At 47.9% G+C, this 15,110-nt stretch overlaps 1 protein-coding gene across 6 annotated transcripts in view; it reads right to left on the minus strand.

Annotated features, from left to right (window-relative positions):
- Positions 1-15,110, minus strand: part of fndc3a (fibronectin type III domain containing 3A) — a 197,957-nt gene that overhangs the window by 12,892 nt on the left and 169,955 nt on the right. For all 6 annotated transcript variants that reach the window (XM_055880773.1, XM_055880772.1, XM_055880774.1 and 3 more), the window contains 2 exons: positions 12,886-13,052; positions 9,776-9,906 (listed from right to left, as the gene is read on the minus strand). In XM_055880773.1, coding sequence (XP_055736748.1) covers positions 9,776-9,906; positions 12,886-13,052 — 298 coding nt within the window. The remainder of the gene's footprint in view (positions 1-9,775; positions 9,907-12,885; positions 13,053-15,110) is intronic.

Below are 15,110 nucleotides of genomic sequence, written 5' to 3' on the forward strand. Positions count from 1 at the left end.
TGCTGAGCCCACCATTACTCCAGAGGTTGGCCTGCTAAGAGTTACTGCTGAGCCCACCATTACTCCTGGTTGGCCTGCTAAGAGTTACTGCTGAGCCCACCATTACTCCTGGTTGGCCTGCTAAGAGTTACTGCTGAGCCCACCATTACTCCTGGTTGGCCTGCTAAGAGTTACTGCTGAGCCCACCATTACTCCTGGTTGGCCTGCTAAGAGTTACTGCTGAGCCCACCATTACTCCAGAGGTTGGCCTGCTAAGAGTTACTGCTGAGCCCACCATTACTCCAGAGGTTGGCCTGCTAAGAGTTACTGCTGAGCCCACCATTACTCCTGGTTGGCCTGCTAAGAGTTACTGCTGAGCCCACCATTACTCCTGGTTGGCCTGCTAAGAGTTACTGCTGAGCCCACCATTACTCCTGGTTGGCCTGCTAAGAGTTACTGCTGAGCCCACCATTACTCCTGGTTGGCCTGCTAAGAGTTACTGCTGAGCCCACCATTACTCCAGAGGTTGGCCTGCTAAGAGTTACTGCTGAGCCCACCATTACTCCAGAGGTTGGCCTGCTAAGAGTTACTGCTGAGCCCACCATTACTCCAGAGGTTGGCCTGCTAAGAGTTACTGCTGAGCCCACCATTACTCCAGAGGTTGGCCTGCTAAGAGTTACTGCTGAGCCCACCATTACTCCAGAGGTTGGCCTGCTAAGAGTTACTGCTGAGCCCACCATTACTCCGAAGGTTGGCCTGCTAAGAGTTACTGCTGAGCCCACCATTACTCCAGAGGTTGGCCTGCTAAGAGTTACTGCTGAGCCCACCATTACTCCAGAGGTTGGCCTGCTAAGAGTTACTGCTGAGCCCACCATTACTCCAGAGGTTGGCCTGCTAAGAGTTACTGCTGAGCCCACCATTACTCCAGAGGTTGGCCTGCTAAGAGTTACTGCTGAGCCCACCATTACTCCAGAGGTTGGCCTGCTAAGAGTTACTGCTGAGCCCACCATTACTCCAGAGGTTGGCCTGCTAAGAGTTACTGCTGAGCCCACCATTACTCCAGAGGTTGGCCTGCTAAGAGTTACTGCTGAGCCCACCATTACTCCAGAGGTTGGCCTGCTAAGAGTTACTGCTGAGCCCACCATTACTCCTGGTTGGCCTGCTAAGAGTTACTGCTGAGCCCACCATTACTCCTGGTTGGCCTGCTAAGAGTTACTCTGCTGAGAAGGATGGAGAGGGAGGCCTGCTGAGATTTACTCTGCTGAGAAGGATGGAGAGGGAGGCCTGCTGAGATTTACTCTGCTGAGAAGGATGGAGAGGGAGGCCTGCTGAGATTTACTCTGCTGAGAAGGATGGAGAGGGAGGCCTGCTAAGAGTTACTCTGCTGAGAAGGATAGAGAGGGAGGCCTGCTGAGAAGGATGGAGAAGGAGGCCTGCTAAGAGTTACTCTGCTGAGAAGGATGGAGAGGGAGGCCTGCTAACAGTTACTCTGCTGAGAAGGATGGAGAGGGAGGCCTGCTGAGATTTACTCTGCTGAGAAGGATGGAGAGGGAGGCCTGCTAAGAGTTACTCTGCTGAGAAGGATGGAGAGGGAGGCCTGCTGAGAAGGATGGAGAAGGAGGCCTGCTAAGAGTTACTCTGCTGAGAAGGATGGAGAGGGAGGCCTGCTAACAGTTACTCTGCTGAGAAGGATGGAGAGGGAGGCCTGCTAAGAGTTACTCTGCTGAGAAGGATGGAGAGGGAGGCCTGCTAAGAGTTACTCTGCTGAGAAGGATGGAGAGGGAGGCCTGCTAAGATTTACTCTGCTGAGAAGGATGGAGAGGGAGGCCTGCTAAGAGTTACTCTGCTGAGAAGGATGGAGAGGGAGGCCTGCTAAGAGTTACTCTGCTGAGAAGGATGGAGAGGGAGGCCTGCTGAGAGTTACTCTGCTGAGAAGGATGGAGAGGGAGGCCTGCTAAGATTTACTCTGCTGAGAAGGATGGAGAGGGAGGCCTGCTAAGAGTTACTCTGCTGAGAAGGATGGAGGGAGGCCTGCTAAGAGTTACTCTGCTGAGAAGGATGGAGAGGGAGGCCTGCTGAGAAGGATGGAGAGGGAGGCCTGCTGAGAGTTACTCTGCTGAGAAGGATGGAGAGGGAGGCCTGCTGAGAGTTACTCTGCTGAGAAGGATGGAGAGGGAGGCCTGCTGAGAAGGATGGAGAGGGAGGCCTGCTGAGAGTTACTCTGCTGAGAAGGATGGAGAGGGAGGCCTGCTGAGAAGGATGGAGAGGGAGGCCTGCTGAGAAGGATGGAGAGGGAGGCCTGCTGAGAAGGATGGAGAGGGAGGCCTGCTAGGAGTTACTCTGCTGAGAAGGATGGAGAGGGAGGCCTGCTAAGAGTTACTCTGCTGAGAAGGATGGAGAGGGAGGCCTGCTAAGAGTTACTCTGCTGAGAAGGATGGAGAGGGAGGCCTGCTAAGAGTTACTCTGCTGAGAAGGATGGAGAGGGAGGCCTGCTAAGAGTTACTCTGCTGAGAAGGATGGAGAGGGAGGCCTGCTAAGAGTTACTCTGCTGAGAAGGATGGAGAGGGAGGCCTGCTGAGAGTTACTCTGCTGAGAAGGATGGAGAGGGAGGCCTGCTAAGAGTTACTCTGCTGAGAAGGATGGAGAGGGAGGCCTGCTAAGAGTTACTCTGCTGAGAAGGATGGAGAGGGAGGCCTGCTAAGAGTTACTCTGCTGAGAAGGATGGAGAGGGAGGCCTGCTGAGAGTTACTCTGCTGAGAAGGATGGAGAGGGAGGCCTGCTAAGAGTTACTCTGCTGAGAAGGATGGAGAGGGAGGCCTGCTGAGAAGGATGGAGAGGGAGGCCTGCTGAGAGTTACTCTGCTGAGAAGGATGGAGAGGGAGGCCTGCTAAGAGTTACTCTGCTGAGAAGGATGGAGAGGGAGGCCTGCTGAGAGTTACTCTGCTGAGAAGGATGGAGAGGGAGGCCTGCTAAGAGTTACTCTGCTGAGAAGGATGGAGAGGGAGGCCTGCTAAGAGTTACTCTGCTGAGAAGGATGGAGAGGGAGGCCTGCTAAGAGTTACTCTGCTGAGAAGGATGGAGAGGGAGGCCTGCTGAGAGTTACTCTGCTGAGAAGGATGGAGAGGGAGGCCTGCTAAGAGTTACTCTGCTGAGAAGGATGGAGAGGGAGGCCTGCTAAGAGTTACTCTGCTGAGAAGGATGGAGAGGGAGGCCTGCTAAGAGTTACTCTGCTGAGAAGGATGGAGAGGGAGGCCTGCTAAGAGTTACTCTGCTGAGAAGGATGGAGAGGGAGGCCTGCTGAGAAGGATGGAGAGGGAGGCCTGCTGAGAGTTACTCTGCTGAGAAGGATGGAGAGGGAGGCCTGCTAAGAGTTACTCTGCTGAGAAGGATGGAGAGGGAGGCCTGCTGAGAAGGATGGAGAGGGAGGCCTGCTGAGAGTTACTCTGCTGAGAAGGATGGAGAGGGAGGCTAGACACCTGGGGTCTCCTCAGGGAACAACATCCGTCATCATAACGAAGCCTTTAGACAGAGGAATCACCATCCGGTCTGATGCAGATCTCCTACAGCTGCGCTAGACTGACAACAACAGATCACCTCCATCTATTGTGTCGCTGATTTGCATAATGTAGTTGTACAGCAGAGTGGTCACTAACCTTTTCTCATGTCAAGAACACTTCCTGATAGGCAAGCCGAGATCTACCGCTTGGATTTTTATTTTAATTTTAATTTAAAGGTGACTTAAAACCGTAAACCTATGCCACATTAAGCTATTAAACACAGTTCTGTAAGCAGTGATGTTTGTGCAGTAAGGCTTTAGGACCAGTACATTATCACTGGATAGTGGCTTTAGGACCAGTCCATTATCACTGCATAGTGGCTTTAGGACCAGTCCATTATCACAGCATATTGGCTTTAGGACCAGTACATTATCACTGGATAGTGGCTTTAGGACCAGTACATTATCACAGCATATTGGCTTTAGGACCAGTACATTATCACTGCATAGTGGCTTTAGGACCAGTACATTATCACTGCATAGTGGCTTTAGGACCAGTACATTATCACTGGATAGTGGCTTTAGAACCAGTACATTATCACTGGATAGTGGCTTTAGGACCAGTACATTATCACAGCATAGTGGCTTTAGGACCAGTACATTATCACTGGATAGTGGCTTTAGGACCAGTCCATTATCACAGCATATTGGCTTTAGGACCAGTACATTATCACTGGATAGTGGCTTTAGGACCAGTACATTATCACTGCATATTGGCTTTAGGACCAGTACATTATCACTGGATAGTGGCTTTAGGACCAGTACATTATCACTGGATAGTGGCTTTAGGACCAGTACATTATCACTGGATAGTGGCTTTAGGACCAGTACATTATCACAGCATAGTGGCTTTAGGACCAGTACATTATCACAGCATATTGGCTTTAGGACCAGTACATTATCACAGCATATTGGCTTTAGGACCAGTACATTATCACTGCATAGTGGCTTTAGGACCAGTACATTATCACTGGATAGTGGCTTTAGGACCAGTACATTATCACTGGATAGTGGCTTTAGGACCAGTACATTATCACAGCATAGTGGCTTTAGGACCAGTACATTATCACTGGATAGTGGCTTTAGGACCAGTCCATTATCACTGGATAGTGGCTTTAGGACCAGTACATTATCACTGGATAGTGGCTTTAGGACCGGTACATTATCACAGCATATTGGCTTTAGGACCAGTACATTATCACTGCATAGTGGCTTTAGGACCAGTACATTATCACTGCATAGTGGCTTTAGGACCAGTACATTATCACAGCATATTGGCTTTAGGACCAGTACATTATCACTGCATAGTGGCTTTAGGACCAGTACATTATCACTGGATAGTGGCTTTAGGACCAGTACATTATCACTGGATAGTGGCTTTAGGACCAGTACATTATCACAGCATATTGGCTTTAGGACCAGTACATTATCACTGCATAGTGGCTTTAGGACCAGTACATTATCACTGCATAGTGGCTTTAGGACCAGTACATTATCACTGCATAGTGGCTTTAGGACCAGTACATTATCACTGCATAGTGACTTTAGGACCAGTATATTATCACAGCATATTGGCTTTAGGACCAGTACATTATCACTGCATATTGGCTTTAGGACCAGTACATTATCACTGCATATTGGCTTTAGGACCAGTACATTATCACCGCATATTGGCTTTAGGACCAGTACATTATCACCGCATAGTGACTTTAGGACCAGTACATTATCACTGCATATTGGCTACGCTTCAATTGCCCTGCCAATGTTGTTCTGCTCAGATCCTTTGGAAATGATGTAAATGTTTTGGTATATGTTCACACTGGTAATATGTTAATGGTCAGTCTGAGGTGAGGGAGCAGGGGTGAGGCTACCTCTCACCCGACTCGCTGTCCCTCCGCTCTCTCACCCGACTCGCTGTCCCTCCGCTCTCTCACCCGACTCGCTGTCCCTCCGCTCTCTCACCCGGCTCGCTGTCCCTTCGCTCTCTCACCCGGCTCGCTGTCCCTTCGCTCTCTCACCCGGCTCGCTGTCCCTTCGCTCTCTCACCCGGCTCGCTGTCCACCCGCTCTCTCACCCGGCTCGCTGTCCACCCGCTCTCTCACCCGACTCGCTGTCCCTCCGCTCTCTCACCCGACTCGCTGTCCCTCCGCTCTCTCACCCGACTCGCTGTCCCTCCGCTCTCTCACCCGACTCGCTGTCCACCCGCTCTCTCACCCGACTCGCTGCCCACCCGCTCTCTCACCCGACTCGCTGTCCACCCGCTCTCTCACCCGACTCGCTGTCCACCCGCTCTCACCCGACTCGCTGTCCACCCGCTCTCTCACCCGACTCGCTGTCCCTCCGCTCTCTCACCCGACTCGCTGTCCCTCCGCTCTCTCACCCGACTCACCTGCTGATGTTGTTACTTTTGACCAGAGAAAGTGAAATAACGCTGATGATAAATCAAGCTTATAGATACACTGTTACTGATTACAGCTGCAGTGCTGGTTGTAGTCATTCATTACTGCTGCAGTGCTGGTTGTAGTCATTCATTACAGCTGCAGTGCTGGTTGTCTTCATTCATTACAGCTGCAGTGCTGGTTGTCCTCATTCATTACAGCTGCAGTGCTGGTTGTAGTCATTCATTACAGCTGCAGTGCTGGTTGTATTCATTCATTACAGCTGCAGTGCTGGTTGTCCTCATTCATTACAGCTGCAGTGCTGGTTGTAGTCATTCATTACAGCTGCAGTGCTGGTTGTAGTCATTCATTACAGCTGCAGTGCTGGTTGTAGTCATTCATTACAGCTGCAGTGCTGGTTGTATTCATTCATTACAGCTGCAGTGCTGGTTGTATTCATTCATTACAGCTGCAGTGCTGGTTGTAGTCATTCATTACAGCTGCAGTGCTGGTTGTATTCATTCATTACAGCTGCAGTGCTGGTTGTCCTCATTCATTACAGCTGCAGTGCTGGTTGGATTCATTCATTACAGCTGCAGTGCTGGTTGTATTCATTCATTACAGCTGCAGTGTTGGTTGTCCTCATTCATTACAGCTGCAGTGCTGGTTGTCCTCATTCATTACTGCTGCAGTGCTAGTTGAATTCATTCATTACAGCTGCAGTGTTGGTTGTATTCATTCATTACAGCTGCAGTGCTGGTTGTATTCATTCATTACAGCTGCAGTGCTGGTTGTATTCATTCATTACAGCTGCAGTGCTGGTTGTAGTCATTCATTACAGCTGCAGTGCTGGTTGTCTTCATTCATTACAGCTGCAGTGCTGGTTGTCCTCATTCATTACAGCTGCAGTGCTGGTTGTCCTCATTCATTACAGCTGCAGTGCTGGTTGTAGTCATTCATTACAGCTGCAGTGCTGGTTGTATTCATTCATTACAGCTGCAGTGCTGGTTGTCTTCATTCATTACAGCTGCAGTGCTGGTTGTCCTCATTCATTACAGCTGCAGTGCTGGTTGTAGTCATTCATTACAGCTGCAGTGCTGGTTGTAGTCATTCATTACAGCTGCAGTGCTGGTTGTATTCATTCATTACAGCTGCAGTGCTGGTTGTATTCATTCATTACAGCTGCAGTGCTGGTTGTCCTCATTCATTACAGCTGCAGTGCTGGTTGGATTCATTCATTACAGCTGCAGGGCTGGTTGTATTCATTCATTACAGCTGCAGTGTTGGTTGTCCTCATTCATTACAGCTGCAGTGCTGGTTGTCCTCATTCATTACTGCTGCAGTGCTAGTTGAATTCATTCATTACAGCTGCAGTGTTGGTTGTATTCATTCATTACAGCTGCAGTGCTGGTTGTATTCATTCATTACAGCTGCAGTGCTGGTTGTATTCATTCATTACAGCTGCAGTGCTGGTTGTATTCATTCATTACAGCTGCAGTGCTGGTTGTCCTCATTCATTACAGCTGCAGTGCTGGTTGTAGTCATTCATTACAGCTGCTGTGCTGGTTGTATTCATTCATTACAGCTGCAGTGCTGGTTGTATTCATTCATTACAGCTGCAGTGCTGGTTGTATTCATTCATTACAGCTGCAGTGCTGGTTGTATTCATTCATTACAGCTGCAGTGCTGGTTGTATTCATTCATTACAGCTGCAGTGCTGGTTGTATTCATTCATTACAGCTGCAGTGCTGGTTGTCCTCATTCATTACAGCTGCAGTGCTGGTTGTATTCATTCATTACAGCTGCTGTGCTGGTTGTCCTCATTCATTACAGCTGCAGTGCTGGTTGTATTCATTCATTACAGCTGCAGTGCTGGTTGTAGTCATTCATTACAGCTGCAGTGCTGGTTATATTCATTCATTACAGCTGCAGTGCTGGTTGTATTCATTCATTACAGCTGCTGTGCTGGTTGTCCTCATTCATTACAGCTGCAGTGCTGGTTGTATTCATTCATTACAGCTGCAGTGCTGGTTGTAGTCATTCATTACAGCTGCAGTGCTGGTTATATTCATTCATTACAGCTGCAGTGCTGGTTGTATTCATTCATTACAGCTGCAGTGCTGGTTGTCCTCATTCATTACAGCTGCAGTGCTGGTTGTATTCATTCATTACAGCTGCAGTGCTGGTTGTAGTCATTCATTACAGCTGCAGTGCTGGTTGTCTTCATTCATTACAGCTGCAGTGCTGGTTGGATTCATTCATTACAGCTGCAGTGCTGGTTGTCCTCATTCATTACAGCTGCAGTGCTGGTTGTATTCATTCATTACAGCTGCAGTGCTGGTTGTAGTCATTCATTACAGCTGCAGTGCTGGTTGTCTTCATTCATTACAGCTGCAGTGCTGGTTGGATTCATTCATTACAGCTGCAGTGCTGGTTGTCCTCATTCATTACAGCTGCAGTGCTGGTTGTCCTCATTCATTACAGCTGCAGTGCTGGTTGTATTCATTCATTACAGCTGCAGTGCTGGTTGGATTCATTCATTACAGCTGCAGTGCTGGTTGTCCTCATTCATTACAGCTGCAGTGCTGGTTGTCCTCATTCATTACAGCTGCAGTGCTGGTTGTCCTCATTCATTACAGCTGCAGTGTTGGTTGTATTCATTCATTACAGCTGCAGTGCTGGTTGTAGTCATTCATTACAGCTGCAGTGCTGGTTGTCCTCATTCATTACAGCTGCAGTGCTGGTTGTCCTCATTCATTACAGCTGCAGTGCTGGTTGTAGCGTGAGTGGAAGTAGGGAGAACGAGCATTTTATGGTTTATAAAAGTGCAGTAGCGTTGCGTGGGTAACATCACAGGGGAAGCCAAGACACCCCCCAACCTGCAAAACAGCCATATTACAACCTGTGTGTTGTGATAATATCGTTGTTTGTGCTATAACCTGTTAGTTCCTACGCCTCGACACGTTGATATAGAGGCCTAAAGGCCGAGACAATAAGAAGACACAGCGGCAGAATAAATTCAACCACACCTTTGTTCTATCACAAAACCACAGAGCAACTTCTGTCCAGTGATGTCCACAAAACATACTACATGTTACCAACAGTTACATGACCTACAGCACGGCCATGCAAGGTCATGTTTCTGACATGTTTGCACCACTAAACCACTATTGATTAGGAACTACAGAGAGTTACCGCAAGTCGCAAAGACAACAGGAGCTGCCTCCACTATTCCAACATCATCAAATCACCTCTGCTTAGTCTAATACAGTGACAACTAAAAGATAACAAAAAACGATTTAGTCCAATCAACGCTGAAGTTAAAGTTAAATAAAAGTTAAAGTTAAATATGATGTGGCTGTCCATGGGACTGATTTCTCACGTGTGAGTGCGTGCACTTTCGTGCATAAGTAGAAAAACATGTTGACTCACGCTACTTGTAGAGAAATACCAAATGCCCTCCTCCTCTCTTTCATGTTGATGAAACAGTCCCTGTCATTACACTACAACGCGTTTAGTTCTTTGTTGTCTAAGGCTACCTAGCTAAAATACTTGCTCGCTAGCCTAACTTCCTTTCACGGGCAACGTTAGCTAGTTAACATTAACCTTCTACAGGTGTCTGGGGCTGCTGGGTAGGCCGGAGTCGTTCTACCTTCAGGAATGCCTTGGACGTCGACCAGCTGATGGTGATCCACCGGTTGGTGACCACTGTTGTACGGCGATGACTTAAGACAGTGACGTGAATTCATGGACAAGCTAACGTGGTATGACTTCAGTGGGGTGCTACACATTGACAATAGCTGTGGTGAGTTTCCCCCACATCCAGTGCTACATAAATCACATTCCTTCTCATTCTTCTTACCTGTTTGTACTCAGAGTTACCCATCATGCTTTGCACCGTGTAGATGATGGGGTCTCCCTTCATGGGCAGCAGGGGCTCCCAGCTCACTTCACAGACTGAAGACATGTCCTCCACACGCTCCACCCGTGGAGCTACAGAGAGAGAGATTACAACACACACAAAGATTAAGACTGGAAGGTGAGGACAGTGAGGCTGAGAGGTGAGGACAGTGAGGCTGAAAGGTGAGGACAGTGAGGCTGAAAGGTGAGGACAGTGAGGCTGAGAGGTGAGGACAGTGAGGCTGAGAGGTGAGGACAGTGAAGCTGGAAGGTGAGGACAGTGAGGCTGAAAGGTGAGGACAGTGAGGCTGAGAGGTGAGGACAGTGAGGCTGAGAGGTGAGGACAGTGAGGCTGAGAGGTGAGGACAGTGAGGCTGAAAGGTGAGGACAGTGAGGCTGAGAGGTGAGGACAGTGAGGCTGAGAGGTGAGGACAGTGAGGCTGAGAGGTGAGGACAGTGAGGCTGAAAGATGAGGATAGTGAGGCTGAAAGGTGAGGACAGTGAGGCTGAAAGGTGAGGACAGTGAGGCTGGAAGGTGAGGACAGTGAGGCTGGAAGGTGAGGACAGTGAGGCTGGAAGGTGAGGACAGTGAGGCTGAGAGGTGAGGACAGTGAGGCTGGAAGGTGAGGACAGTGAGGCTGAGAGGTGAGGACAGTGAGGCTGAGAGGTGAGGACAGTGAGGCTGAGAGGTGAGGACAGTGAGGCTGAGAGGTGAGGACAGTGAGGCTGAAAGGTGAGGACAGTGAGGCTGAGAGGTGAGGACAGTGAGGCTGAGAGGTGAGGACAGTGAGGCTGAAAGGTGAGGACAGTGAGGCTGAGAGGTGAGGACAGTGAGGCTGAAAGGTGAGGACAGTGAGGCTGAGAGGTGAGGACAGTGAGGCTGAGAGGAGAGGACAGTGAGGCTGGAAGGTGAGGACAGTGAGGCTGGAAGGTGAGACTGAGAGGTGAGGACAGTGAGGCTGAGAGGTGAGGGTCTATACATTACAGAGGTGAGAGAACAGGACTGAGGAGGTGAAGGTCTATACATTACAGAGGTGAGAGAACAGGACAGGAATGAGGAGGTGAGGGTCTATACATTACAGAGGTGAGAGAACAGGACAGGACTGGGGAGGTGAAGGTCTATACATTACAGAGGTGAGGTGAGAGAACAGGACAGGACTGGGGAGGTGAAGGTCTATACATTACAGAGGTGAGAGAACAGGACAGGAATGAGGAGGTGAAGGTCTATACATTACAGAGGTGAGAGAACAGGACAGGACTGGGGAGGTGAAGGTCTATACATTACAGAGGTGAGGTGAGAGAACAGGACAGGACTGGGGAGGTGAAGGTCTATACATTACAGAGGTGAGAGAACAGGACAGGAATGAGGAGGTGAGGGTCTATACATTACAGAGGTGAGAGAACAGGACAGGACTGGGGAGGTGAAGGTCTATAAATTACAGAGGTGAGAGAACAGGACAGGAATGAGGAGGTGAAGGTCTATACATTACAGAGGTGAGAGAACAGGACAGGACTGGGGAGGTGAAGGTCTATACATTACAGAGGTGAGGTGAGAGAACAGGACAGGAATGGGGAGGTGAAGGTCTATACATTACAGAGGTGAGGTGAGAGAACAGGACAGGACTGGGGAGGTGAAGGTCTATAAATTACAGAGGTGAGAGAACAGGACAGGACTGGGGAAGGGAAGGTCTATACATTACAGAGGTGAGAGAACAGGACAGGAATGAGGAGGTGAAGGTTTATACATTACAGAGGTGAGGTGAGAGAACGGGACAGGACTGGGGAGGTGAAGGTCTATACATTACAGAGGTGAGGTGAGAGAACAGGACAGGAATGAGGAGGTGAAGGTCTATACATTACAGAGGTGAGGTGAGAGAACGGGACAGGACTGGGGAGGTGAAGGTCTATACATTACAGAGGTGAGAGAACAGGACAGGACTGGGGAGGTGAAGGTCTATACATTACAGAGGTGAGAGAACAGGACAGGAATGGGGAGGTGAAGGTCTATACATTACAGAGGTGAGAGAACAGGACAGGAATGAGGAGGTGAAGGTCTATACATTACAGAGGTGAGGTGAGAGAACGGGACAGGACTGGGGAGGTGAAGGTCTATACATTACAGAGGTGAGGTGAGAGAACGGGACAGGACTGAGGAGGTGAAGGTCTATACATTACAGAGGTGAGGTGAGAGAACAGGACAGGACTGGGGAGGTGAAGGTCTATACATTACAGAGGTGAGAGAACAGGACAGGAATGAGGAGGTGAAGGTCTATACATTACAGAGGTGAGGTGAGAGAACGGGACAGGACTGGGGAGGTGAAGGTCTATACATTACAGAGGTGAGGTGAGAGAACGGGACAGGACTGGGGAGGTGAAGGTCTATACATTACAGAGGTGAGGTGAGAGAACAGGACAGGAATGGGGAGGTGAAGGTCTATACATTACAGAGGTGAGAGAACAGGACAGGAATGGGGAGGTGAAGGTCTATACATTACAGAGGTGAGAGAACAGGACAGGACTGGGGAGGTGAATGTCTATACATTACAGAGGTGAGAGAACAGGACAGGACTGGGGAGGTGAAGGTCTATACATTACAGAGGTGAGAGAACAGGACAGGACTGGGGAGGTGAAGGTCTATACATTACAGAGGTGAGAGAACAGGACAGGACTGGGGAGGTGAAGGTCTATACATTACAGAGGTGAGGTGAGAGAACGGGACAGGAATGGGGAGGTGAAGGTCTATACATTACAGAGGTGAGAGAACAGGACAGGAATGAGGAGGTGAAGGTCTATACATTACAGAGGTGAGGTGAGAGAACGGGACAGGACTGGGGAGGTGAAGGTCTATACATTACAGAGGTGAGAGAACAGGACAGGACTGGGGAGGTGAAGGTCTATACATTACAGAGGTGAGGTGAGAGAACGGGACAGGACTGGGGAGGTGAAGGTCTATACATTACAGAGGTGAGGTGAGAGAACGGGACAGGACTGGGGAGGTGAAGGTCTATACATTACAGAGGTGAGGTGAGGGAACGTGTGGAGGAGAGAGGGGCTGAAAAGAGAGAGATGTACCTTTGATAGGGGCGGGTGGCGAGCGGGGGGTGGTGAAGGTGTAAACGGTGGAGAAGGGGCCTTGGCCCGCCTCGTTCAAGGCCTGGATGCGGAACATGTACGAGGTAGACTCGTTGAGCCGCTGGACTTTGTGAGTGTGGCAGGGCCCTCTGTACAGGGAGACAAACCTGGAGAGGAGAGAGGGGAGGGGACGACATGGAGAAAGGTATTAAACAGGTCTTGTCTGCCAGTCTCCTTATTTGGACAACGCAACACATTTAGTTGGAACCATTTCCAACATTTCACTAAAACTGAAGGTTACAGCTTCATGTTAACACCTTTCAGCATCATATTAACACCTTTCAGCATCATGTTAACACCTTTCAGCATCATATTAACACCTTTCAGCATCATATTAACACCTTTCAGCATCATATTAACACCTTTCTGCATCATATTAACACCTTTCAGCATCATATTAACACCTTTCAGCATCATATTAACACCTTTCAGCATCATATTAACACCTTTCAGCCTGTCTGCATCATATTAACACCTTTCTGCATCATATTAACACCTTTCAGCATCATATTAACACCTTTCAGCATCATATTAACACCTTTCAGCCCGTCAGCATCATATTAACACCTTTCAGCATCATATTAATACCTTTCAGCATCATATTAACGCCTGTCAGAATCATATTAACACCTTTCAGCATCATATTAACCCCTTTCAGCATCATATTAACACCTTTCAGCATCATATTAACACCTTTCAGCATCATATTAACACCTTTCAGCATCATATTAACACCTTTCAGCATCATATTAACACCTTTCAGCATCATATTAACACCTTTCTGCATCATATTAACACCTTTCTGCATCATATTAACACCTTTCTGCATCATATTAACACCTTTCAGCCTGTCTGCTTCATGTTAACACCTTTCAGCATCATATTAACACCTTTCAGCATCATATTAACACCTTTCAGCATCATATTAACACCTTTCAGCCTGTCTGCATCATATTAACACCTTTCAGCATCATATTACCACATTTCAGCATCATATTAACACCTTTCAGCCTGTCTGCATCATATTAACACCTTTCAGCATCATATTAACACCTTTCAGCATCATATTAACACCTTTCAGCATCATATTAACACCTTTCAGCCTGTCTGCTTCATGTTAACACCTTTCAGCATCATACTAACACCTTTCAGCATCATATTAACACCTTTCAGCATCATATTAACACCTTTCAGCATCATACTAACACCTTTCAGCATCATATTAACACCTTTCAGCATCATATTAACACCTTTCAGCATCATATTAACACCTTTCAGCATCATATTAACACCTTTCAGCATCATATTAACACCTTTCAGCATCATATTAACACCTTTCAGCCTGTCTGCATCATATTAACACCTTTCAGCATCATATTAACACCTTTCAGCCTGTCTGCATCATATTAACACCTTTCTGCATCATATTAACACCTTTCAGCATCATATTAACACCTTTCAGCATCATATTAACACCTTTCAGCCCGTCAGCATCATATTAACACCTTTCAGCATCATATTAATACCTTTCAGCATCATATTAACACCTTTCAGCATCATATTAACACCTTTCAGCATCATATTAACACCTTTCTGCATCATATTAACACCTTTCAGCATCATATTAACACCTTTCAGCATCATATTAACACCTTTCAGCATCATATTAACACCTTTCAGCATCATATTAACACCTTTCTGCATCATATTAACACCTTTCTGCATCATATTAACACCTTTCAGCATCATATTAACACCTTTCAGCCCGTCTGCATCATATTAACACCTTTCAGCATCATATATGTTTATAAATTGCCTGGCTGGGCTGTGGGACAGTGGATAATTCAACAGGTATTTCCCAGGGATTGTGGTGAATAACTCCCTGCTATCAGCCAATTAGCATCCAGGATTCATACAACCTGTTTTATAATGATAGTATAAATACATATACCATATATTCCATCCAGAGATTCCAGACTAATGATATTGTGGGGTTTAACCAGGCTACCAACCTGCCTCTCTTGTCTGCAGCTGGTACTAATGATATTGTGGGGTTTAACCAGGCTACCAACCTGTCTCTCTTGTCTGCAGCTGGTACTAATGATATTGTGGGGTTTAACCAGGCTACCAACCTGCCTCTCTTGTCTGCAGCTGGTACTAATGAT

Source organism: Salvelinus fontinalis, chromosome 24 (assembly GCF_029448725.1).
Source record: "Salvelinus fontinalis isolate EN_2023a chromosome 24, ASM2944872v1, whole genome shotgun sequence".
Lineage (NCBI taxonomy): Eukaryota > Metazoa > Chordata > Actinopteri > Salmoniformes > Salmonidae > Salvelinus > Salvelinus fontinalis.